The sequence below is a fragment of the Arachis duranensis genome, chromosome 1 (genome assembly GCF_000817695.3).
Source record: "Arachis duranensis cultivar V14167 chromosome 1, aradu.V14167.gnm2.J7QH, whole genome shotgun sequence".
Classification (NCBI taxonomy): domain Eukaryota; kingdom Viridiplantae; phylum Streptophyta; class Magnoliopsida; order Fabales; family Fabaceae; genus Arachis; species Arachis duranensis.
This window is the reverse complement of record NC_029772.3, coordinates 94,364,070-94,389,382: the sequence shown is the minus strand read 5'-3', so window position 1 is coordinate 94,389,382 and position 25,313 is coordinate 94,364,070. Positions and strand designations below refer to the sequence as shown.

The 25,313-nt window shown below is 33.2% G+C and overlaps 4 protein-coding genes across 4 annotated transcripts; 2 read left to right on the top strand and 2 right to left on the bottom strand.

The window, feature by feature from the left end:
* Positions 1 to 347: 347 nt before the first annotated feature.
* LOC107463596 (receptor-like protein kinase ANXUR1) lies at positions 348 to 2,870 on the bottom strand. Its single transcript, XM_016082422.3, has one exon. It carries the CDS (start codon positions 2,868 to 2,870, stop codon positions 348 to 350), a length of 2,523 nt encoding a protein of 840 aa, XP_015937908.1.
* Positions 2,871 to 6,360: 3,490 nt separating this feature from the next.
* On the top strand, positions 6,361 to 7,054 carry LOC107463905 (pterocarpan synthase 1-like). Its single transcript, XM_016082788.3, has one exon. The coding sequence runs from the start codon at positions 6,426 to 6,428 to the stop codon at positions 6,966 to 6,968; it is 543 nt and encodes a 180-aa protein (XP_015938274.1). The 5' UTR covers positions 6,361 to 6,425; the 3' UTR covers positions 6,969 to 7,054.
* Positions 7,055 to 13,677: 6,623 nt separating this feature from the next.
* On the top strand, positions 13,678 to 18,850 carry LOC107462855 (ATP-citrate synthase beta chain protein 1). The gene is made up of 17 exons (XM_016081542.3): positions 13,678 to 13,826; positions 14,678 to 14,790; positions 14,908 to 15,010; positions 15,130 to 15,195; positions 15,285 to 15,408; positions 15,497 to 15,631; positions 15,918 to 15,978; positions 16,059 to 16,135; positions 16,259 to 16,414; positions 16,514 to 16,642; positions 16,775 to 16,907; positions 16,983 to 17,110; positions 17,328 to 17,433; positions 17,547 to 17,623; positions 17,725 to 17,795; positions 17,887 to 18,171; positions 18,314 to 18,850. Exons 2-17 carry the CDS (start codon positions 14,691 to 14,693, stop codon positions 18,387 to 18,389), a joined length of 1,827 nt encoding a protein of 608 aa, XP_015937028.1. The 5' UTR covers positions 13,678 to 13,826; positions 14,678 to 14,690; the 3' UTR covers positions 18,390 to 18,850.
* Positions 18,851 to 21,631: 2,781 nt separating this feature from the next.
* On the bottom strand, positions 21,632 to 23,363 carry LOC107462878 (organelle RRM domain-containing protein 1, chloroplastic-like). The gene has a single exon (XM_016081557.3). The coding sequence runs from the start codon at positions 22,956 to 22,958 to the stop codon at positions 21,834 to 21,836; it is 1,125 nt and encodes a 374-aa protein (XP_015937043.1). The 5' UTR covers positions 22,959 to 23,363; the 3' UTR covers positions 21,632 to 21,833.
* Positions 23,364 to 25,313: the final 1,950 nt, after the last annotated feature.

Sequence of the window (25,313 nt, the reverse complement as noted above, 5' to 3'; positions counted from 1 at the left end):
GATGGTATTATTGTAAGTTGTAATTTGTACTTTTTAGAAATAATTTTTGAACAACAAGCCTTTGAGGGGGAAAAAAACTGCAATACCAATATCATGACTCAATCATAAGCCTTCTTAGCGGAAGTTGGAGTAGCAAAACGAAAATACACATTCTTTTAAAGAGATGAAAGTAAAAGTACCATTCTTGAAAATAAGTATATATTACGCATAATCCTGAGTTTCTTTCTACATTACTCATTGCTCCTAATTAATTCAAAGTCTAACACTCACATACAAACACAGACACAAACAAAAGGAACTCAAAACTAAGAAGATTAATCTTCAGAAACTAACACAAGTACCACTTCTTATCTTCCTGTTGTCATAGCAATTTTATTGTGAAAATAATTTGAGTCATCAAACAAGATGCATGAGTCATCATTTGCCTTCTCTTTTTTCTTTTCTTCAAGTTTTCCCGCATCAGCATTCTTCTGCAGCTGAAGTGCAAGCTCAAGTGTCCACAGTACATCACCCATTGAAGGACGTTCAAGCCCATTATCAGATAAACACTTCTCAGCAATCTCAGCAAACTTTTTCAAACAATCAATGCTAATCTTCCCTTGCAGATGAGGGTCAATGATATCTTCAAGTGAACCTTTCTCTAGGTTCATCAAAGCCCAATCAGCTAAACTAACTTGCTCTGTTGGCAACGTAGGATCAAGAGCTTGTCTTCCACATAACACCTCAAACAGAACCACCCCAAAAGAGTAAACATCAGATTTCTCTGTCAGTTGTTGCCTGCGGAAGTATTCAGGATCAAAGTAACCGAAACTACCTTTCACCATTGTGCTGACATGGGTTTGATTCATGTTTGGACCAGTTTTGGATAAACCAAAATCAGAGACTTTTGCTACCCAACTTTCATCCAAAAGGATATTTGTTGTTTTTACATCACGGTGAATTATGGTGAACTTGGCACCGGTGTGAAGGTAGTGAAGCCCTCTCGCCGCTCCAATACATATTTCAAGCCTTTGATTCCATGGCAAAGATGGCTTGTTACTCTTATAGAGGTGTTGCTGAAGAGTCCCATTGGCCATGTAATCATAAATTAGAATCATTTCGCCATCTTCTTGGCAAAAACCAATTAGAGAGACTAAATGCCTGTGTCTTAGCTTTGAAAGCATGTAAATTTCATTCTGAAACTCGTTGATTCCTTGATTTGAAGATGGGTTAGATCTTTTCACAGCAACTTCTTTCACTCCTCGTATGACACCCTTGTAAACCTTCCCAAATCCACCAACACCAATGACCTTTGATTCATCGAAGTTGTTTGTAGCGAGTTTAATCTCCTCCATTGAAAAGTTTTCGCACAATAAGCCTTGTGTTGAAATACTACAACCAGCACCACTCTTATGGTGGCCACATTCAGTCGTTGTGTTCGGCGAGTCATGTATGGCCAACCAATTACCAAGAACAGTTTCATTTCTATCACCCTTTCTCTTCTTTCTAAGGTAAACAAGTAAGCATAAAGCTGCAACAAGAAGAACCAATCCAGTAGCAATGATTGCAGCAAGATTATTATGTTTTTTGTTACCTTTCTTAGCTTCGGAATCAAGAAGCAACTTTGATGGGGTAGGATTTTTCCCTGCCAAGTTTCCACTGCTGTCATTGATCTTGAATATCTCCAATCCATTAAGAATTGCATCGTAATACTGTGGCTTTGTTTTCACAGCGGGATGCAATTCCACCCACAATTCTTGATCATCAACACCAGGTACATCCACAACAAAAGTGACAAAATCTTGATAAATGGGAGCACCTTTGGATTGAGTCCACTCATAAACATCAGCACCCTCCAGTGCAGTTTGGTTGTTAACGTAAATGTTAAACTTTCTTTGATTATTTCGGGTGAAAAACAGCTCACAAAAATGGAGCCTCACAATGTAGGTGAAATTTGCATCAACCTGAAAAACCCAACTGAGGTTATAATTCAGATTCACTCGATTATCAGGACCCATTGTTCTTGCGGTGGCGTAAACATCCTTAGGAGCAATGTATTCTGGAAGATCGGAATAGTATTGAATCGTAAGATTCTTATCCGCCACAGCAGTGACACCTAAGGCTGCGGCGAACAAGTAAGGTGAATCATCGTACCATGTTCTGCTAAGACCACCGGAATCTCTGTCGGGGGAAATGTATTGTCCACCAACGTTCAACCGAATCATGGTTTGCAACGACGAGTTGGCAACAGAAATCGATTGGTGAGTTGAAACCAGAGGTGGTGGTTGAGTGAACAAGTCAGGGATAGCAATAACTTCAATGCCATTGATGAAAGCGTATGATCCATGGCGTTTGGAACACGGTGTGAACGTGATGCTGAGTTTACCTGATTCTGCAGGGACGAGAGAATACTCCTTGATGAAGTAGGCTTTTGCGAGAGCTTTTGCTGTGAGGTAGGCACTGAAATTGTTGAGCAGAGTGAAGCCATTTGCGTCGACGGAGAAGTATGAGTTGTTTGGATCAAGAGAAGAATCGTAGGTGGAAGGGTAAAAGTGGAGTCGAATATAGTGGCGTGTGTTTGGTGAAACAGGGAACCGGAAAGTTGATGAAGAAGAAGTGAAGATCCTTGCAGACATGTATGGTATTTGTGAAGGAAGAGAAGGGTCTTGTTGTTTTGCTGTTGAATTCTTTGTGTCAATGGAAGAAGGTGTTGTGAAGTACTTGGAATCTGGCAACCATGTTCTTCCGTTAGAATCTGTTCCACCGGTGGAAGAACCGCATGAGATTAAGAAGGATTTGGCCGCTGGTTCTTCAGTTCTTGCGGTTGTGATTAAGATTAAGATGATGGAGAAAATGATGAGAGAAAACGGGTACTGAGAATGAGGCCTCATTGCTGGAGAGAAGAAGAAGCTGCTTGGTAGAGAAGAAACTGAGACAGAGGACAAGTTACAAGTGAGAAAATTTAAGGGAAATTAACGCGTAAATTCTTCAGAGGAACTCGGTGAATAATTAATAAAGGGAAAAGTCTAGGGGCCAGCAATTTTTGTGATTGTTAGTCATCAACTAGCCATCAATGATGATTTGATGGTGTGAGATTGGTGTGAGATTTCATCAAATGGCTCACCTTCCTCTGCTGGTTACATGCTGGCCAAAATTCAATAAAACTGCTGGCCCCCCAACATTGCTCTTAATAAAGCGAAGAACAAAACAACAATGTTTCTTTTTTAATTAACTTTCATATGATTGTGTATTAATGATTTCTGTGTTTTTTTGCTTTTTCTTTCCTTTATAGAAAAGTACTGATAGATAATGAAAATACTAAACAATGTGAATATAAATATATTGGATGTTTGATTTATTATATGTGCGAATGGTTATTCTAATATTAAAATTTGGATAGGTAATTTAGGGTGTAGTATATTTTTATTTTATTAGGCCAATTTTAAAGCTCATTATTTATAGAAAAAAGGACAAATAGATATCTAACCTTTTATCCTGCAGACATTTTCGTCCCTGACCTTCACAAAACTTGGACAGATCAGTTTTTCCATCCAAAATCTAATGGAAAAGTCTGACGTAGCTCCTGTAATGCTTGTGACCGCCATAAATTCAACAAAACAAATCCTCATAATTTCATGAATTCTTCACTTTACATGCTTTTTTTCTATTTCTTTCAAGTCATTCTTGCCTTTAAAATTTTAAATCACTCAAACAAACATATCAAGGTATTGAATGGGAGAAAAGTAAATTAAATTTAGCTCTAACCCCATTACAACCCTTGAAATGACCTCTTGATATGTGTATCCATGCATTGAATATATGTTGATTGGTAGAAGAAGAAAAAGCCTTAAAAAGCAAGATTAGTAGAGAATGGAGAGAATCGACCCTCAAAAACCAGAGAGATTTGAGTGCAAACACTTCCGGTGAAGATTCGATACACAATCCCTTATTCCTTGCTTTCACGAGCTTTCTTCTTGCAAGTATATTTATACTTCATTTTGATATTTGAATTAGTGGAATTCATAAATCATCATACTATCTTAGCCCTACTTTTTCATATATATTCTTGGAGATTGATTCATTTTAACCAAATAAGTAGACGCATTTTGCATATTAGTTGATAAACCACAAGAGTTTAGCATGAGGACATGCTAATGTTTAAGTGTGAGAAAGTTGATGAACCATAATTTTATAGTTTATATTGTATTGAATTTGGTAGATTTTATCAATTTTTTCACGTTTATTTATTAAAATAGCATGGTTTTGTGAATTTTTCTTAAGTGTGCTTAATGATTGAAAACATGTTTTATAGGTTATTAAATTGCTCAATTTAATTTATTTTTCTCCCATTAGATACTTTGATATGTTTGTTTGAGTAATTTAAAGTTTTGAAGGCAAGAATGACTTAAAAGAAATGAAAAAAAGCATGCAAAGTGAAGAATTTATGAAAAAATAAGAATTTGTTAAATTCATGACGACGTGTACGTACGAGAGAGAAGTCTATTAGGCGACGCGTACACGTGACCCACACATACGCAGTAATAAGTATTACGGAAGTCACGTCATACTTTTTTGTTGAGGTCTGATAGAGAGATCCGTCCAAATTTTATGAAAGTTAAAAGTTTAAAAATATTTTTGAATACTGAGACACGAAAATGTCCAACGAAAACGTTGTTCAATGGGAGAAGTTGTGATCCAATAACGGAGAATGGTTTATTCTTTATTGTTTAAACGTTAAGGATTGCTTTAATGCAACAACTCAACATATATACACAGGAAGACTTCTTTTTCGTCTCCGTTGCAGTGAAACTTGGTTTGTATTTTTATTAATAAGGAGGCTACTTTTTGGTTTGTATTTTTATTTTTTGGTTTAATTTTTTAATATATTTTTTTAAATTTTATAAAAATAATAAAATAAAAATATAAACCAAAGGTACTCTAAATATTCAATATTCACACCGTAACTCTGCTTTTATTTTCTTGGAACGACCTGAAACTGAGATTGGGAGTGACGTTTAGTGACTGAGAGTAAAATTAAAATTTTAATTTTAAATTCTAGTTTTTTTTAGTATTTTAAGAAAATAAGAACACAAAAAATTTAATAATATTTTTTTAAATACTCTTATTTAAGTCTATATAGTACTATTCATTAGATAATTTAATAAATTTAATTAGTGACTAAATTTAACAAAAGCATTATTTAATAATTTTTAACTATTAATTTTACATGAAAATAAATGCATGTGAGCCTCTATTTTTTATTTTTTTATTTTTTTTTAACTAAAACACAAAATGCCATGCAAGATTACACATTAAAAAAAAACACAACTCGCCCCCATTGATTTGGTGTATTTTTAAAATAAAATATTAAATTATGAAAACATTCCACCAATTTCAAGTAAAAAAATTTGAGTTCATCTAGATTCCAAAATTTAAAAAATTTACAAATCACTCCTACCATTTTGATTTTTTAGAAATCACCCTTCTATATTTATTAAAAAACCAACATTTTTTGAAAATTCACACATGAACTTCTAATATTAATTTTTTTTCAAAATACTTTGAAAATATTTTATTTTGTATTATATTTTTTTATATTTTTTAATTATTGCTAAAATAATAGATAATTTTAAATATAATAAATATATACTATGTATGTTAACAAATTAAATAAAATAATTTTAAATTATTACCTTCTTAACTTTATCCTTTTAATATAATTAGCAAATAACGTAAGTATTTATATAGAAAAAAGTATAGGTACGTAACTAATAACATTTTTGAACAATATAAATTAATAGAATTAAAAGAGTAAATTTAATGAGTAGTATTCAACTAGAATCTAATGTACTTATATTTAATAGTTGTTAATATTATTCAAGATAATTATTATTTATCTAGCACTTCTCATAGCACAAAGATATTAATATAAAGGAATTAATACGGGGGATTAATTTTCCTCTTTTGTAGCTTATGTAAGCACTTTACTCCGAATTCTAGTGGAAATAATACTATAATAGAACTTGTCTGTATATATTTTTCAAAAATCTAACAAATTACATATATATTATTTTCGGTGAAAATAATCAATCTTTTTTAAAATAAAAAGGTTGATGAAATAAGAAAAAAATATTTTAATTATTTTTAAATTAAAGTAATAAATTTTACATCATGAAATATAAAGTTATAAATTTAATGTAATTAAATATTCATTTATTTTATTATCTTACCAATTTTCTTCATTTTAAAAAGATGTTTTTCCTATTATTGAGCTGGCACCTTATAACATAATCTTTTGTTGCTTCCCGCGAGGAATATCAACTAATCAAGACATAAGCATCTTCGTCGTCATCATCAACGCAAATAATCATAATTAAATCAACGCTAACAGTGAAATTTATCATGACATGCGCAATAGCTATAGCTCAAACCATTAGAGAGCAGCCATGGCCACCCCAATGAACCTCACTTCCAACTTCTTCTTCTTCATCTTCACCGTTACAATCATCTACGTAGCCTACACCTTTCCCAAGCTCCAACAAAATCAAACAAACCTCGCATTCTACGTCCACGAACACTTCACTGGCGAAGACACAACCGCGGCAACCGTGGCCGGAAAGGCAGGCCCCACCTCCAACATCTTCCACTTCGGCACCGTTGCAGTGGTGGATGACCCAGTAACAGTGGGACCCAGCGTCGACTCAAAAGTCATCGGAAGGGCCCAGGGACTTTACATAAACTCGCAGCTTGACGGAAAAGGGTTGCACATGGCATTCTCGGTGATATTCACCGATGGAAAGTTCAAAGGAAGCACGTTGGAGATTCAAGGCTCTGATATATCCGGAATGAAGGAACGAGAATTTGGTATTGTTTCTGGGACCGGTTATTTCCGGTTCGTCAAAGGGTATGGGGTTATGGAAACGGTGTTCAAGGATTTAGCTAAGCTCAGAGGAACGCTTAAACTCAATGTAACGGTCAAACATTATTAATTAGATTTTGTAGTTTAAAATCTTTTGTCATTAGTTGAACTATTGCGCTAGATCTATCAATAGATTTCTTCAACAAGTTATTTTGAGACCACAAAAATATAATTTAACAGTTTTTCCTATTAAGAGAATTCGATTATTTAACTATCCTCATTTGTATTGGTAAGTCGAATGTGTTGGACTCGTTAATTTTAGTTAGTATCAAGTACGATTTGATCTTCAAGGTAGAGGTTAAAAATTTTTTTCGATCTCAGTCTTTTTTTTTTTGTTATAAAATGGTCTCAAAAGTTTAACTTAATTTTAAAATTGTTATTTGAACGAAAATACTCCTCCCTCCCCTCTTCTTCCTCAATCTTCTTCCTCAACATTAACCATAAGTAGAAGCACAAATGCAGAAATAGAAGCAAGCAAAAACAAAAATTAGAAGCAGAATAACAACAATCAAACAACAACAATCAGCAAAACAACATGATAAGTTTGGAAAACTCTAAATTAATATTTGTGATGACTAAACATTATTAAAAATAATTAATTACAAAATTATTAATCTGATTTTCATTTAACATATATTGATTAATAATTTTGTTGCAGGTTTTTAATATTGGGTCGAAAATAAAATTCTGGTGCAAGCCCAATATGCTTATGAACATTCAGCCTTGATATTAATTTATTGTGATTATTGTGGCCGAGACAATATAGTGTTTTAAATTGGGCTGAAATAAAAGGAAATGTTGCTAGCCCAATGATTAAAATATTCAGCATTAATATGAGTTAGTTTCTTGTGGCTGAAATGGAAAATAAACTACTTGGGCTAGAATGATTTTGGTTGCTCCAAGCCCAACTGTGTTATATGTTTAAGATCCAATGCTTGATTTCAAATCCATCAAGAAAGCAAATGTTAACATTTGCCTCATGCTTCCAACGGATACAAGCATTATACCATGTGATGGATTCCAAATTTCATTAAATTGTCATTTATTGCATGGGAAACATGAGAGAAAAATTTGCAGCTGAATTGATTGATTGCCATAGTGCTGCACACTACCTTATGCAAGGGAAGTTGGACTTTAATTTCACTTTATCATTACCCATTAGCTAGTGTTCAAATTTCTCTCTCATCTCTCTCTCATCCCTTTCTCTCTTCTCTTCGGTCATGTCACAGCAACCATGAAAGCTACACTAAGCTACCAAAAAGAAAAAGAAGAAACTGCATGCTTCAAGGCCATCAAGTTAATAATGGCAAGAAAAAGAAAACCAAAAGTATGTTGTGGCTGAGATAATCACCAAATGTGGTAAGATTTGGTGAGGTAATCTTGGATCCTTCATACTCAAAAAGAAGGAAGAAGATTCGGCCAGCAAGGGAGATTCTTGAAGCATGGCTTGTCTTTGATTCTGCTCAACCACTACAGGAAGTAGCTAGAGTAACGAAGTGATGGTTGAGGCAGAGATTGAAGCAGATGAAGTCATCATCATCATGAAGCATCAAGGGCCAGAAATCCATCTTGGAGAGCAAGCCAAGGATGGAGAGCTCGGATTGATGAAGAGTGATGATCAAGAAAGAACCAGAGGTAATTGCATGTTGGGTTTTGCAGGATTATCTCAGTTCTGTTTCTTGAAGGAGGAAGAAGTTGGTTTGGGCATTGGCTTCAAGTGTGGATGCTTCCCTCTTCTTTAAAAAGAGAGAACAGCCACTGCTTGGAGCAAGGAGTAAGATTTGAGAGTGTAGGGCACAGAAGTCTCAGAGCTACCTAAGCTAGCAGTTCTTCTTCTCCTTCAATGTATTCTGTTTAATATTTTTCTGTTTAATTTTGTCATGTCTTGAGTCTCATGGAAAAAGGCAAACAAGTGAGGTTTGTATGAAAAAGTCATAGAGCGAAAAAAGGCAGAGAGTGCAAAATTAAAAGAAAAAGTCATAGATGTCTGAAAGTTCCTTTGTTCATCTATGTTGTGTTTCATGATTTTGTGGGAATCCCCTTGTAAGTTGGGTTAGCACTTTACAATTTGTAATCTGGATGATTATAGTGAAATTCCATCATGGTTGTGATGGAGACTGGATGTAGGCTGCACTGCACTTAGCAGCTGAACCAGGATATATCTGGGTGTAATCTTCTACCTCTCTTCCTACTCATCTCTGTTTTTACTGTTCAGATGAAAAATCAAAAATGAGGGGCTAAGATTCAACCCCCTTCTCTTAGCCACTGAAACCATCACAACAACAACAATAACAATGGATAATGAAATCAGAGCAACAACAAAAACAGAACAAAAAACAAAAGCAAAAACAGAAGTCGGTAGAAGCAGAAGCAACCAAAGCATGAACAACAACAATGGAAGACAAGGAATAAACAAAAGCAACCAAAAGCATCAACAACAACAACAATGAAATCCTTTAAATCTAAAAAATTAAAGAAAAAATAATAAAAATTGAAACAGAGAAAAAGGGTTGCGGCGGTGGTGGGAAAAGGGGGCTGCGGCAGTGAACGGCGATGCGGTGTTGGCGGACTACAAATCGCTACGAGGAGGACGCTGTGGTGGTCGGCGGCGCTGTGGAGAGCTTTGTTCCTCTCTTCTTTTTCTCTCTCCCACTGCTCTCTCCTCTCTTGGCGTTAGTGTATGTGCTAAAAAAGAAAGAAGCAACGACGGCAGCAAGAAGTAGCGGCGACGGCGAAGAGCGGGGCGGCGTGAAGCAGCGACCTTTCCTCTCCTCCCTCTTCTGCCTCCCCCCTCTTCCCTGAAACGACCACACCCCATTCTCTTTCTCCCTCCCTCATCCTTTTCTTTTTTTTATTTTATTTTATTCTATAATTTTTTAGTTAAGGATAATTTGGTAATAAAAATAAAAAATTTAGTAAAAAGAACCATTTTAAAACAAATTAAAATTTTTGAGATAATTATAGTAAAAAAAAGATTAAAATAAAACAAAATAAATTTTCGACCTCTATATTAGATACCAAAATCGTACTTAACATTTTTAGTTATTAGAAGGAAATTGAAACAACTTCCTTTCATTTATTATGGAATGTAACTTTTTAACATGGCTTCACTAGTAAACCGAAATTATTCACTTCAATTTATTACATGTATCCTAAATTCTTAATTCAAAATTTCTTAATTTGATTTATTATTGTTTATGATAAATCAAATTGAATAAACTGGGACATAAATCTGAATTTTTAAAATTCGATTTAGATAGAAGTAAAACACTCGCGTAATCTTATTCATTTTAAGAGATTAAGGAATTTTTTTTTATATACTTTATATTTTATTTTATTTTATTTTTTTAAATCAAAATTAATTAGTACTGAAAACTAGTTAAGAGACCTTAATTAGCAAAGAGGAGTGACAATATTAGAATTATCAAGAAAAACTAATTTCATATTTAAATTAACACCACATTATTATTTAATTTGTAAATTAAATAGACAATATTAGCTAGCTTATCTCTCTTACTCTTAATTATTCTTCCTACTAATCCCTAATCCCTAAACCCGTCCCGCATTCTTCTTCTATTCTTAATCTTCTTCTGCCGAAAATGTTCCAAAACATTTTGTATCTCCTCTATCCATATCATTCAAAACTTTCTCCTGTATTTTATTTGTAGAGGCGGTGGGAATTTGTATACAAATTAAATTAAAAAAAATACAGGTAATTAAATTTTGATTAATTGGTATTAGCTAATATTTTATTATAAAATTATTTTAATCCTTACTTTTTAGAATAATTTAAAATTTTAAAATTAAAATTCAAAATTTTAAATTTGAAATTTTAATTTAAAAATTTATTTATTATTAACCCAAAATAGTAGATTCTCTCGTTGAATTCATACAAAAATATGCTACATCAGGGACCATTTTAATTGGGGCATATATATATTTCGGATAAATTACTAAAATAATATTTAAAAGTTTATATCATTAATAAAAATAATTTTAAAAAATATGAATGGTAATAAATTTATAAAAGAATTAAAAATACGATAAAAATAATTAGATATTAAATATATTTTTTAAAAATATTTTAGATATTATATTTTAATATAATTGTTTTTAAGTATTATTAAAAATTATATTTTCATTCATAAAATGAATAATTTTATATCAAAGTGATTTTTTTTAAATAATTGTGAATGATCAAGTTTTTTTAATTCAAGAGATCAAGTTTTACTCTTATTTTTTTGTATATTAGTTATTTTAATTAGCGATACAAATTTTTTAGTATCATTTTGTTAGAAATTAAACGAATCTTATCATAATCAATTGTTAGAAGATTATAAAAATTTTAATATGGTAACTCATTCAAATGTCCAAAAGAATGTGACAAATTGAATTCATCAAATTGCACAAGAACAAGATTATACAAATTGATATATATGTTTGACAAGTAAAAATATATTCAATTGTCATTTTATGGTTTTGATTAATTTGAACTCTATTGAGTGAAAAGCACCACCTGATGAATACTAGAAGGAAGAAGAATTAAGTAGAAAAAGCTAACTTAATCTAAAGTGAAACATGAGTTGTAAATTTTGACAAACATTGAAAAATATGGAACCTTCAAGAATTGAAAAGCAAGTAGCAAATATAAGTTATCCACAATCAAATCTATTCTTAAATTAAATATTAAGGATGTAGGCATTAGGTACTTATATTTACTTATAAATAGAGGTTTGCATATGATATAGTTTTTGAGTAAAATTCATAAGTCATTATAGATTTTGAGCGAGAGTTTTTCTTTCCTCTTTATTAGGAGAATTCATAGAAAATATAGATATGTTTTAATGTTATATAGTGTTATTCTTTTTTTAATATATTGTTATGTTATTGTTGAGAGAAACTTATATTAAAATTATGTTGTATTATTGTTGAAGTGTTTATGTGAGGAAGTGATCCCGAACGAATCATTTATAAACTTATATTTTGATAGTTTGTTTTATATATATTAAAATAAAAATTATATTTGAACATACGTATTTAAAATAATGCATATATTATAATTTTATGATGTTATAAACTTTTCTTATGTAAATTGTTTTTCCATGAATTACTCTTTTTATAAGCGAAAATATTTGTTAACAACAAATATTAGTCAAAATTTAGGAAAATTTACTACTTTGGGCTAATGCATTCTATAATAAACAAATACTAAATAAAGTAAATTTGAATTGTTTGAGCTGATTATTTTTTGTCTTTCTAATATTACTAAAGTATTTTATTCTCTTTCATAAGATATTTTATTCATGATTTTAGACTCTTATATAAATAATATTAAACTCATAAAATTGAGTTATTAAAAAATAAAACGAGTTGTGAAAAGTTAGTACCTCCTTGTAATATATTTTTTAAAATTTCTAAAAAAAATTTTAACCATCAAATAAATTTCTTAAAATTTTTCATACTTTTAAACCTAGTTCTTAGTATTAGACTTATAGAAATGGTCTAGAACAAGTATTATGTACTATTTATATAATTTAAAGTGTTAAATAACTTATTAGGAATTGAAAATTGGCAAAACAAATAAAACTGTAAAATCAACAAATTTAAGTTGGTTGAGTGATTAACTTATTTGTCTGCTTAAATAAAAGTCGAAAATTTAAATATTATTTTGTATATGCAATAATTTATTAGCCAATGAAAGAACTATAAAAAAAAATTGTTAAACAAATTATAACAATTACTCAATAATTTATTCGGAGTTATAAATTAGCATTACTCGATTTAAAACTAAAAGGTAAACAGATAGATGGGAAACTGTATTTTTTAATTATCTTTTCTGAGTTTTATACTCACAGAGAATAATAAAAATAGAGCTTATTTGCTTAAAAGAGTTGTGTATTTTGTGCTTTTGTAATATCCAAAAAATTAGTCATTAAATTTTCGACACGATAAATAACACAAATAGGCAGCAGGAAGGATACGGCGCCCTGAGGCCGTAGTTGCACCAAACTGATGATCTGTTTTAATTTGACTTTGAGTTCCCCTCCTGTCCAACACGCAAAATACATGCATTTAAAGTTTGATTTATTAGTTTAGTTGAAGGCCGCGGTATATTGAAGAATTAAAATGTGTACGTAAGCTAAGCCTGAAGCGAAATTAATCAAATTATCCCTACCTAAACCTTCACGCCCTATAACTAGTAATCAGGCAATAGTAATAACTTCAATTAAGACTGCTGCTTGCTACGCTTGTTAGCCTTCTAGGAGTAGAACTGTAGATAAATATTCACCATTTCAATTTTCGTCCAGGCTTCATTATATTCGCATCTGGATATACCGCTCCAATAAAAAAAAAAAAGATGAATATGCATTCGTGTGATGACAATTTTTCACCGCAGAATTTTCTTTTTAACAAATAATAAGGAAAAAGGGAATATGAATCCCCTACTCCCATGGTCACAAGCTCTGACTACAAATCGCGAGACAACTAAACAAAACATTAGTATATATCAGTTATTTGCATAGTACATGTTTGGCTATAAAATCTATTATTTATTTGTTATTAAAATCAGATTTTTTTTTTCAATTAATACCGTAGCTTAGATGATGTATTTTTAAAAATATTTTTTTGATTTATTTTTTCTAAACACAAAAAACCCACGTGTCAATGCCTCGTGTGAAATATGTCCCAGAGCGTCCGTAGTTCATGAATCTGTTGAGACATGGGCAGTGTCTGCAATTGAACGATAAGAGCAGTCACAGTTATAAATGCATAATAGACTCATAGGTCGTGACTCGTGAGCTAACTAACAGCCACGCGCCACGTGACACACTCAATCCTTTTCACTGCCATTGCCATATAAATCCCCTCCCTCCCATTTTCATGCATTTCTCTTCCCACTCTATTCCCCACACCAAGCCAAGACCAGGTACTCTCTCTCTCTTTCTCTCTCCGTCTTCTTCGTTTCGTTTCCAATCTCAGATCTCCCTCCTCCCTGTCATGTGTGTGGGTTCACGTTTAGCCACTTCCATTCCACATGCTATTCGTGAGCATTCGCATTCGTATTCGCTAGATCTTTCATGCATGTTTCATTTGAAATGCCGGATTCGGAATTTTGTATTTGCGTTCGTTGTTTGGATCTTAAATGCGTTACGCTTCGATTTTGTGGTAGCTGAGGTTTGCTTTTCATGTGTTGGATGAACGTTAGATTTTAGTTGGTTTAATTTAATGCGTAATTAGTAAAGCCTATCGTCACGTCCGTTTCGTTGGGGTAACTGTTTGGTATAGTTTAATATTTGTCCTGGTTTGGATCTGTTTTGTTGAAAAAATTGTTTTCTTCTTATTATTATTATGGTTCATTTGATTGCGATCGCGAGAGTGTGAGTGATAGGGTAGGGTCCATTTTTCTTCGTCAATGTATGTTTTGAATTCATTTTTCCCCCCTGACTCTCACTGTGTTTTATTTTCCTCCCTTTATTTCAAGCTAAAGAGGCCTCACGTTCTGGTTTGTTCTCTTCCTGTTTTGTTTTTTCCTGCATTCTAACTCCCGCGTCTGCTTTGTTTTTCTATTCATATTTTGTATCATGGAATTTGGAATGATTTTCTATAATATTATTAAGGGTATTAGTTCACTAATGTTTAAGTTTAAATATCAACCTTACCTCTGTCTGTGATTTTGACTGTTATACAGGATATATTATTAAATTTTATTAAATTTTATATTTTTACTGTTTCGGGTTTCTGCTGCAACTAGAAAGTAATTCACTCGTATGTCACCAGGTATATCTTTGTCATGGCGACAGGACAATTATTCTCCCGTAACACACAGGCTTTATTCTACAACTACAAGCAACTACCCATCCAGCGGATGCTTGATTTTGACTTTCTTTGTGGTTTGTGTCGACTCTTTCATCATATTCCTCCACACAAACATTAACGAGTTATATGACTACACACTGATCATTGTTTAGTTTTCAATTTTAATGAAAGCTCCAATTTTTTATTTATAGGCAGGGAAACACCATCAGTTGCTGGAATAATTAATCCTGGTTCTGAGGGATTTCAGAAGCTCTTTTTTGGTCAACAGGAAATCGCCATCCCAGTTCATTCTACGTATGAATATTCATGCATAATTTAAAAATTCCCCTTCCCTGCTTCAGATTTTGCTTATATAACCTGTTGTTTGTCGTAGTGCAATGTGTTCATAGCAGTATGTTTTTCTTCTTTTGCAGCATTGAAGCAGCTTGTGCTGCGCATCCTACTGCTGATGTGTTCATCAATTTTGCATCATTTAGAAGGTAAGTGGTGGTGTTGCTGTTTTGATTTGATTCGAGGCCTTTCTGGGTTTGTTCTTGCACAGTAAACGTGAAGTTTGATATACTTGCAGTGCCGCAGCATCATCCTTGTCTGCTCTGAAGCAGCCAACAATCAGAGTTGTTGCTATTATTGCCGAAGGTGTACCTGAGTTAGACACTAAGCAATTAATTGCATATGCCCGGGCAAACAACAAGGTTAGAGAAGAAATGAAAATTCAAACCTACCTAATAGTTGAATAGATTATCCTGGAATACTTATTTTGAGCTAATGTTGATATACTAGGTTGTTATTGGCCCAGCCACTGTTGGAGGCATTCAAGCCGGTGCTTTTAAGATAGGTGACACAGCTGGAACAATCGACAATATAATTCATTGCAAGCTCTACAGGCCTGGATCTGTCGGATTTGTTTCTAAATCTGTATGTCTATAATCAATTTTCTGTTAAATATACATTTTCATCTTTCTCCTGTGTTGGGGAAAAACCTTGTTCAGATGGTGTTAACAAGGTGCAAAAGGTGTTCAAGATATTTGCTGATGCATAGAGTTTAGCTAAACATGATATGCATAGATTTTATAACTGGATTGTTTCTATACCAACTGGTAGTTATAGTCACAATAAATTCGGAGTTTGAGCTTTATTTCTCTTGGCCTGTTCTGACGACATATTTGATGATTTTGAGAGAAAACAACTTTTTGAACTGCAGGGTGGTATGTCCAATGAATTGTACAACTCTATTGCTCGTGTAACTGATGGAATTTATGAAGGTACCACTGAGTTTGAATTCTAGTCTTATGATTTTGTATTTGTATTGCTTGTTTTGAGTTATATCCTGCCGTGGCTATAGGCATTGCTATCGGAGGAGATGTTTTTCCGGGTTCCACACTTTCGGATCATGTTTTGCGATTTAACAACATTCCCCAGGTAAATTTTTGCATTTATCTTGGAGGTACTGCATATATGTCAACCAATCATAAATGACTGCTTGTAATTAAGACATCATCAGTTTCTTGTCATTGATTAGTCTTGATTCACATTAAACCTCAGGTCAAAATGATGGTAGTACTTGGGGAACTTGGTGGGCGTGATGAGTATTCTCTTGTGGAAGCCCTAAAAGAAGGGAAAGTAACAAAACCAGTTGTTGCCTGGGTTAGTGGAACCTGTGCAAGACTCTTCAAATCTGAAGTACAATTTGGTCATGCTGTACGTCACTGCTTCATTATCTTTCACTATTTCACAATTAAAACACTGGTATATAAGAGGAGCAGTTCCTAATATTTGTTGGCATTTCCATAAATCAAGGGAGCCAAAAGTGGTGGTGAAATGGAGTCTGCTCAAGCAAAGAATCAGGCACTAAAGGAAGCTGGAGCTGTTGTTCCCACGTCATATGAATCTTTTGAAGATGCAATAAAGGAAACATATGACAAGTTGGTTAGTTCACTTGTATCTTTGAAATTTTCTTTTCTTTGAGATTTACCTTCTCCCCAGCCCCAGAAGGGAGCAATGTTTTATAAAATTCTCTTCCCTTAGCTATAGCATCATGGTTGAGTTTCCTCTTGGAAGGTTAAAGAAGGGAATATCACAGAAGTGAAGGAGTTCACCCCTCCACCTATCCCTGAGGACCTTAGCATTGCAATTAGGAATGGAAAAGTCCGTGCTCCAACTCATATCGTTTCCACCATCTCTGATGACAGAGGTATACATTGAGTTGTCTCTCTGTCTCCTAGACACAGATTTGATAGTTGTATTAAGGTTCTCTTCCATATTTTAGGTGAGGAGCCGTGCTATGCTGGTGTACCCATGTCTTCCATTATCGAACAGGGTTTTGGTGTGGGTGATGTTATCTGTCTTTTGTGGTTCAAACGCAGCCTTCCCCGCTATTGCACTCAATTTATTGAGGTAGACTATCTAATGCTCCAGTCCTTTAAACTTCTTCTGTCCCTTCATTTCTCGGCATATCTGTCTCGAAAATATGTGCAATTGCTTGTGCTTAGCCTCAAGCCTTTTTAAAGCATGTCATAGTGCTGCCAGTTTTTCATTTAGATACCGCTTTTCGAAGAAAATATTGAATACTTTCCTCCAGCTTCTCAGTTTGCTGATGTATTACATTGGACAGATATGCATAATTCTATGTGCCGACCATGGTCCTTGTGTTTCTGGTGCTCACAATGCCATAGTGACAGCAAGGGCTGGGAAGGACCTTGTCTCTTGTCTTGTATCAGGTATTACAGTGTTCAGTCTCTTTACTGCTGAGGTATGCTTAGTATCTTTAGGAGACAGTGATTCTTTATGCTAGTATTTGGTTTAAATGGTGGGAAATGTGCTTCTAAAACAGGGTTGCTTACAATCGGTCCACGATTTGGGGGTGCTGTTGATGATGCTGCTCGCTACTTCAAGGATGCTTGTGACAGGGTATGATCAATAGGCCTTTCTTATGAAGCTGGTATACTTTAGCTTTTGATACCCATCTAGAATTTCAACATGCATAACTGTTTTTTTTTTACTTGTTGCAGAGTCTTACACCTTATGAGTTTGTAGAAAGTATGAAGAAGAAAGGCATTCGTGTGCCAGGAATAGGGCACAGGTAATGCATACTTCCTGTCTCTGTGCTATAATTATTATGTTTTTTCCATAAAAATCTAAATGTATGAAGCTTGGTTTGGTCTGCAAAATAGAATCAAGAGCAGGGATAACAAAGATAAGAGAGTCGAATTGCTACAGAAGTTTGCTCGCACGCATTTTCCTTCTGTGAAATACATTGAATATGCTGTCCAAGTTGAAGACTACACCCTCACCAAGGCAAATAACTTGGTTCTAAACGTGGATGGTGCAATTGGGTCCCTTTTCTTGGACCTTCTTGCTGGTAGTGGAATGTTCACCAAACAAGAGATTGATGAAATTGTGGATATCGGCTATCTGAATGGGCTTTTTGTTCTGGCACGCTCCATTGGTCTGATTGGGTGAGTTTAAGTTCAATACTATATAATTTTCATCAAGTGCAATTTTTTATTTTAACATCTTGTAGAGCAAAGCAGTTTTTGAATACACGTACATATATACAAATAGTTAGACGATGTTAATGTTCCTCTTTAAAAATTTCAGGCATACGTTTGACCAAAAGAGATTGAAGCAGCCGCTCTACCGCCACCCATGGGAGGATGTTCTTTACACAAAGTGAGGGGATTTAGTTTGACTGAAGAACTTCTCCATGCATTAAATCAGCAATATGCTGGGACATAGTGCATAATACTGGAGGGATATATTCTTTTTGGTTTTGTTTTGTGCCGTTAGACTAGTGTTACGGTCTATTGTTTGCTAGTCATCTTCCATTGTAAGTTATTTATATTAAAATTCCGTTAAGAAATAATTTAGTCTATTTTAAAGTTTTTCTTTTTTCTTTATTAGAACTTTGATCCCTGATCTAATTGTGGCTTCAAAAAGGAGCAATCACTAAGTTCGAGCGCATTATTTTGTAATTTGCACCTGTATGTTTATGACTTTATGCTCAAGTAAGAAAGAATTGTAATCTTGTAAGTTGCAATAAAGTTGTTTCTGTGTTGCACGACTGCACGGTGCACCCACAAGTCAAAGCTAGCTTCACCTATTTTCACGTACATTTCTTAATCTACTTTTTAAGCGATTGAATAATTTGTTGCTGCTTTAGCAACATCGGATTCGGCATAACTACCTTAAATTTGTGTAAACATCTCTTAAATTAATCGTACATAATCTCATTATTTGAGAAAGGAAAGGGGAAAAAGCTAACTGTGGGATGTAATAACAACTCAGTTCCGCTAAGCATATCTTACAATACCAATTGTTTGCTCCTAGAGATGGATCACCCATGGCAGGAAATAGTGATGCGACTATCACAATCATAAAACGAGGCTCTCTGTTTAAGGCAAAGGGAAAATTTCAAGTTTTGAACACTGCAGCCTTCACTTCCCTTTAAAAAGTAATATAATTATAGATACACCTAAAATAGGAAAATATACCTAGATTCCATTTTGTTCATTGTATCAATGTATCTTTCAAGACTGGAAAAATTGTGTGCGTGCACGCCCTTATGGCTTATTGATGATGTGCACGAAACCAACTCCTACTAAATAAACCTACCTCAACCTAAGTACCTAGTTTCTCAAAAGAGAGGGAAATAAAGCCCGATTTTTTTTATATATTCTTTTTCCTTTTCTAGCATCGCACTAGGGTAAATTAACCCACTTATTTATGAATGAACCATATCATTTACTCAATTGTTATACTATATTTAATGATTTGTTGTTTGATTGTTCTAGAATTTATTACATTTCTGTCATGAATATATGAGGAAATTTATCTAATATTACTTAAATATATTCAAATTTATTATCCTTAGAGTTACCAAAAAATTTTTTATTATCCTTACTATTTATAAATGATCATTTTTTAGTTTTAATATATAATTAGTTATCTTTCTTTAGCTTTTTAATTTTATAACAAACTATTATGATAATTTTGTGTAAATTTTATTTAAATTTAATTCAAATTGTAAATTTTTTAGATTAAAAAATAACAATAAAAGTTATAAATAAATTATCTTAAATTAATTACTCGATTGATAATTATATAAATAATTGGGATAAAATTTGTATGTTAATCCATTACTCAAAATGTTAATAATATATAAACATTTCTTTTTAACATTGATGATGAATTTGTTGCATTTTAGATTTTTTTTAAAAGGTATGCTACACATTTAAATATTTTTTCATCCAAGTTTTATTTAAGTAGGTCCAATACCAACAAAAATCACTCTCATTAAAAAAACGTCATTACACGCGTTTTATCTTCTTCTCCTCTGATCTCCCGCGCTTTATCTTCTTCTCCTCTCCCGCGCTTTTTCTTCTTCTCCCCTTCCCATCTTCTTCTACTACTACTTTCAAATACATGCATATATCATCTTCTTCTTTCAAATTCAAATTCACGTATACCTCCTCCTCTTTTTTCGCGTACGTAGATTCTTCTTTTGCTTTTCCTCCTCTTTCTCTTCTTCTTCTCCTCTTTCGTTATCGTCATCACCAACAATACCAACATTTTGCTAATGGATTATTTTTTCAATCGAATTGAATGGAATGCAATTGCTAAATTGAATTGAATTGAATTGAATGGACGTAGGTGTTCTGAATCTGAATTGAGTTGAATTGATAATATCTAAATTGTAGACAGAGGTGTTTCGAAGTTGATTTTATATAATGAATTATGTTTCGTTAGTTTAGTACTATACAATTGTTTCATCATGAGTACGCGTTCGGTTCATTATGCATTTGATTTTATATAATGGATTATGTTTCGTTCATTTAGTACTATACAATTGTCTCACCATGAGTCATTATGCAGATTTGAATTTGATTTTATATAATGGATTATGTTTCGTTCATTGAGTACTATATAATTGTTTCACCATGAGTACGTGTTCGGTTCATTATGCAGAAAGCTGTTCGAATTTAAATTTATATAATAGATAATGTTCCATTCATTTAGTAGTATACAATTGTTTCACCATAATAACATGTTCGGTTCATTTCTATTCTGCACAATTTAAAATTCTTCCTCTTCATCTTCTACCGGGAGAGGAGTGAAAAACAAAAAATACAGCAGCAATAACAACAAAATAATGACGATAAGGAGAAAAGACGCGAAAAAAATGAAGAGAATGAAGAGGAAGAACACGACGTGCTTAAAACCGAGTGTGAGAAGAAGAAAAAGCGCGAGAAGAAGAAGAAGCACGTGGGAGAAAAGAAGAAGAGAAAGTGTGAAAAAAGACAAAAAAGAAAAAAATACGTGATCTAAAATTAGTTAGATAAAGTTAGATGCCAAAATTGTTTAGATACGAAAAATATTTTTTTTAATAATTATTTTGTTTAATTCGTATCTATTACGAGAAACTTTCATTTTTTTATTTTCTTATCATACTTACATAATAATCATTAAAAAAATCATAAAAGATATTTGTTCAATGATATAAATTATATAAATTTTTGCGAACTATTTTGGTAGTTTAAAGATAACAAAATGATGTGTGTGAAGATATTAATAGTTTTTTTATTCATATAGTTTTTGTGATAAAGTTATTCAAATACTAGTATTAATAACTTTGAAGAGCACTTTGATACCAAAAGTATTTTGGAACAAATAAATAAAATTCATTAAATAAAGTCTTATAATAAACTCAGTCCGATTTGGTTAAATTTTGATTTTTTAAAAGTAATTTATTATTTTGATTTTGTAAAAGTAATTTATTATTAATGTATGAATACTAACAGAGATTATTAATGTATAAATGCTATTAGTATCTTTACTATTTTTGTTTATTGGATATTGTGTAACACTAATAAAATATGACAGTTTTATAATAAAATATAAAAAGATAGCTAATATAATTTTTTTTTTGCTAATACAAGCCCAAGTCAACTAATTTATTAAGATTTAACTCTCTGGACAGGATAAACATAAATAAAATAGAAATTACTCCTAAGGTTGAGAATAGTTTACTATAACAATTGCACATAATTCTATTATGTTTGACAGTATTTCGGTTTGTATTATCTTGTTGAGATAAATAAGAGGGGAGAGCTAGAAATAGTTAATACCTTAAAAGGCTTTTGGCTTGTGAAACTGATGGCCTGACATGATCCCTGTTGTGCCTTGGTGGGTTAGTCTTGGCAACATCCACTACTATCATCCATCCATTAATAATCTTGCCATTCATCTCTTTCAATGCTGCGCTTGCAGCCTCCTCTGTGGTGTACTCAACAAATGCATAACCCTTGGACCTTTTGGAAATTTTATCCATAATAATTTTGACTTCAACAAGATCACCAAAGTCTTCAAATGCTGCGCGTAAGGTTTTCTCAGATGTATAAAACGATAGTCCTGTCACAAAAAGCTTTTTCGTTCGCAGGGGAGCTGCCTGACTCAAACTGTTTTCTAAGTTATTACCTTCATAATCCTTATTTTCTGACTCAAAATTATTATCTGGTTGAACTGATAAGATACCAGGCACACCAGCTAACTCCTGTGCACAGTCGTCATCAAGTTCACAGCAAAAACCAAATATTTTTTTCCAAGAAACATGATATATGCACATCTGAGCATCCTTCTCGTTTCCCATGACCTTGGTCAATATTTGAACAAAATAATCGACAATCTGAGCCTTTGTAACAATCCCAACAGCAGGTTTATCAATTCTAACAAGCCAATGCTTTGAATTCGATAGCAGACCTTCGTGACCACTTGATAGACTATAGTCCTTTTCCGAAGAACTGAAATCCGGATCCGGCCTAACCAACAAGACCCCCGGTAAACTTGTGAGTTGGGAGGTTATTTGTGGATCAATGTCACAACAGAAACCAAAGTGTGTATCGCAGGAAACATCATATATACACATTTGAGCATCTCTCTCACTGGCAAGGACTTTGTGGAGAGTGCTAGCGTAATAATCGATGAGTTGTGACTTGGAAGTGACACCGTGAGTTGGAGGCTCCATGAGTACCATCCAGTGGCGGTTCTTCTGTGTGGTGGAAGGGTATAGTGTTGCTGTTGCTGCTATACTTCTTGAAGATGAAGAAGAAGATGAATAAGGATTGGAATGTTTGCTCCTATTATTGGGTAGTGAAAGGTCCTGAATTTGGGTTGTTGCTACTTTTGGTTTCAGAAAGGCAAATGTATGAAATTTGGTGAATGTAACACAAAAAGACATAACTTCCATCTTATTTTCCCTTTTGGATAAGAAAAAGGGCTAACCCGAAACTAGAGGTGTTTGCGCTGCAGTTTGGTTTGGTTTTTCGGTTTTTTAAACTGTTTCGACTCTGGAAGGCAACGACGCTGCGAACTGCACAGAAGGTGACGGCGCTGCGAACGGTGGAAAGAAACGGTGGCTACGGAGGCGGCGGCTACGGAACGGAGGAAGGCGAGAAGGCGACCGCACTGCCACTGTTGCTGTGTCGCGAGGGCTGAACGGGATGCCACTGTTGTTGTGTCGCTCCGCCGGCGAAGAGTGGAGGGGTTTGGGGCTATGACTAAGGAGAGTGGAGAGTGGAGAGCTCTATCACACTGTTGGTGGCGCTCGACTGCGTTTGTGACTCTGGTATGTTATCAGTTCAACCAGTTAATAATTTTTTAGGCCGGGACTTCACTTGGATCACTAATCTTGACGAGACTAATAATCTTATTATGGTGACATAATTTAGATTCATCAATCTTGGTTAGGTTAGCAACTCACTATGATAAAAAATAGCTATAAACCTACTTTAATTGGCTAAGTCATGGCAAGGTTAGCAACTATAGTAAAAATATGATGAGTACTTGAGTGGTATTATGACAAGGTATTAGAGTTTTAGATCTAAAAAGTCAAGTGATTTTATGACATGAGATGTTTATTATCCTTAGTACTCGGATGGTTATTCTGAATATTATGGGTGCTGTTTATTTTGTAACTCATATAACCCATTGTACACATTGTATAAGAGAAAAATAAGCATACAATTTATTTCATATTCAAATAAATTTCAACTCTATATTCAAATAAACTTCAACTCTATTTCATAAATAAAAGGTACATGAGTTATTTATACTAGTGGAAGAAGAAAAATCTTTCATAACTTGGACGATGTGGGACCAATACATAACACAAAGTTCACTGTCCTAAATAATATAGGACTTATATTCCCTTATTACAATTAACTAATATAATTAACTTACTAAGAGCCCGTTTGGGAAGTAGCAGAAGCTACTTTTTTTTAACTTTTGGATTATAAAAAGTCACAATCTATGTGTTTGGCACTATTTTAAAAAAAGCTTTTAACTTCTCGAAAAGTTAATTTGCAACTTTTTGAAGAAGTATAAATATATGACTTTTTGCTTCTCGAGAAGTCATTCTACCACTTACTTAAAAAAAATTAATTTTAAAACAAAAAATCTACTTTCCTTCTTAACTCTATGAAAAATACTGACCCTTCATCACCATTTTCACACAAGGTATGCTATAAGTACTGGCCTTCCACCATCATTCTCACGCAATGTTCCAAGTCTCACCATTTTTACATAATGAAACATCTGATGGAAGTATTGATCCTCCACTACATTTTCAGACAATATTATATCTGAACAACTTACTGCATATATTCCTTCTAAGTATTTTTTTTTATCATTTTATCACTTTTTTATTATTAAATTTGTATTCAAGTGTGGTATGAAATTTCAGTTTTAATTTTATTTTTTTCATATGTAATTTTATAGCTTATTATTATTTTCATAGTTAATTATAACAAGTTCTTGACCTCAATAAAAGAGAAGAGAGTTCTAATAGGAGTAAAAATAAAAAATAAAAAACAGCAATAAAATATACATTGACACATATTTTTGTAAATCATGTTGCTTGTATGCGAAGTTTGTATTCGTAGGTTTTGATGAATGACAAACCAACAAACGACATGAAAGACAAACCAACAAACAACTTGAATGAACAAGCATGTTGAAAGATCAACCAACATTCAATGTTGAGGAATGAAGAGTTGAAAGCAACACAACAACAACAAGAAACTCAAGTCCACAACATTTGAAGACAAGTATAGTGTCTTAGGACTTAGGTAACTTCTTGTTAAGAACCAATTGCTAAATCTCTCAACACACACTCACAAAATGTTTTGATTATTATATCATATGCACATCTTGCAATTCGATGCTAGCCAAATGGTTTAAAACTTGTTTTCAAAGGTACAAAAGCATAGGAATTGACTCCAACAAGTTTGAGATCAATCCTAAGTATTTTGAAGTGATTTTAAGCCATTCTTTAAGGTTTGCATCGATGCACACTCATCTTGCATCGATGCAAAGCATGCAACGACTTGTTGCATCGATGCAAAGATGTTTGCATCGATGCAACCTAGCTGAAAATTCAAATTTCAGCTTCAAAGACACATTTGCATCGATGCAAAGTGTTATGCATCGATGCAAATGATTCAAAAACATAAAAAACGGCTAGTTTTGACAAAAAGGCTCCATCCCACTAACTCCCCAACGTTTCTAAGGTTTGGGGAGTCTATAAATAGATGGATTGAAGCCT

Coding starts and splice junctions, on each gene's coding strand:
- LOC107463905 (XM_016082788.3), top strand. CDS start 6,426: ATGGCCACCCCAATGAACCTCACTTCCAACTTCTTCTTCTTCATCTTC.
- LOC107462878 (XM_016081557.3), bottom strand. CDS start 22,958: ATGGAAGTTATGTCTTTTTGTGTTACATTCACCAAATTTCATACATTT.
- LOC107463596 (XM_016082422.3), bottom strand. CDS start 2,870: ATGAGGCCTCATTCTCAGTACCCGTTTTCTCTCATCATTTTCTCCATC.
- LOC107462855 (XM_016081542.3), top strand. CDS start 14,691: ATGGCGACAGGACAATTATTCTCCCGTAACACACAGGCTTTATTCTAC. Junction 17,111..17,327: donor ATTGCACTCAATTTATTGAG/GTAGACTATCTA, acceptor TACATTGGACAG/ATATGCATAATTCTATGTGC. Junction 17,624..17,724: donor TCAAGGATGCTTGTGACAGG/GTATGATCAATA, acceptor TACTTGTTGCAG/AGTCTTACACCTTATGAGTT.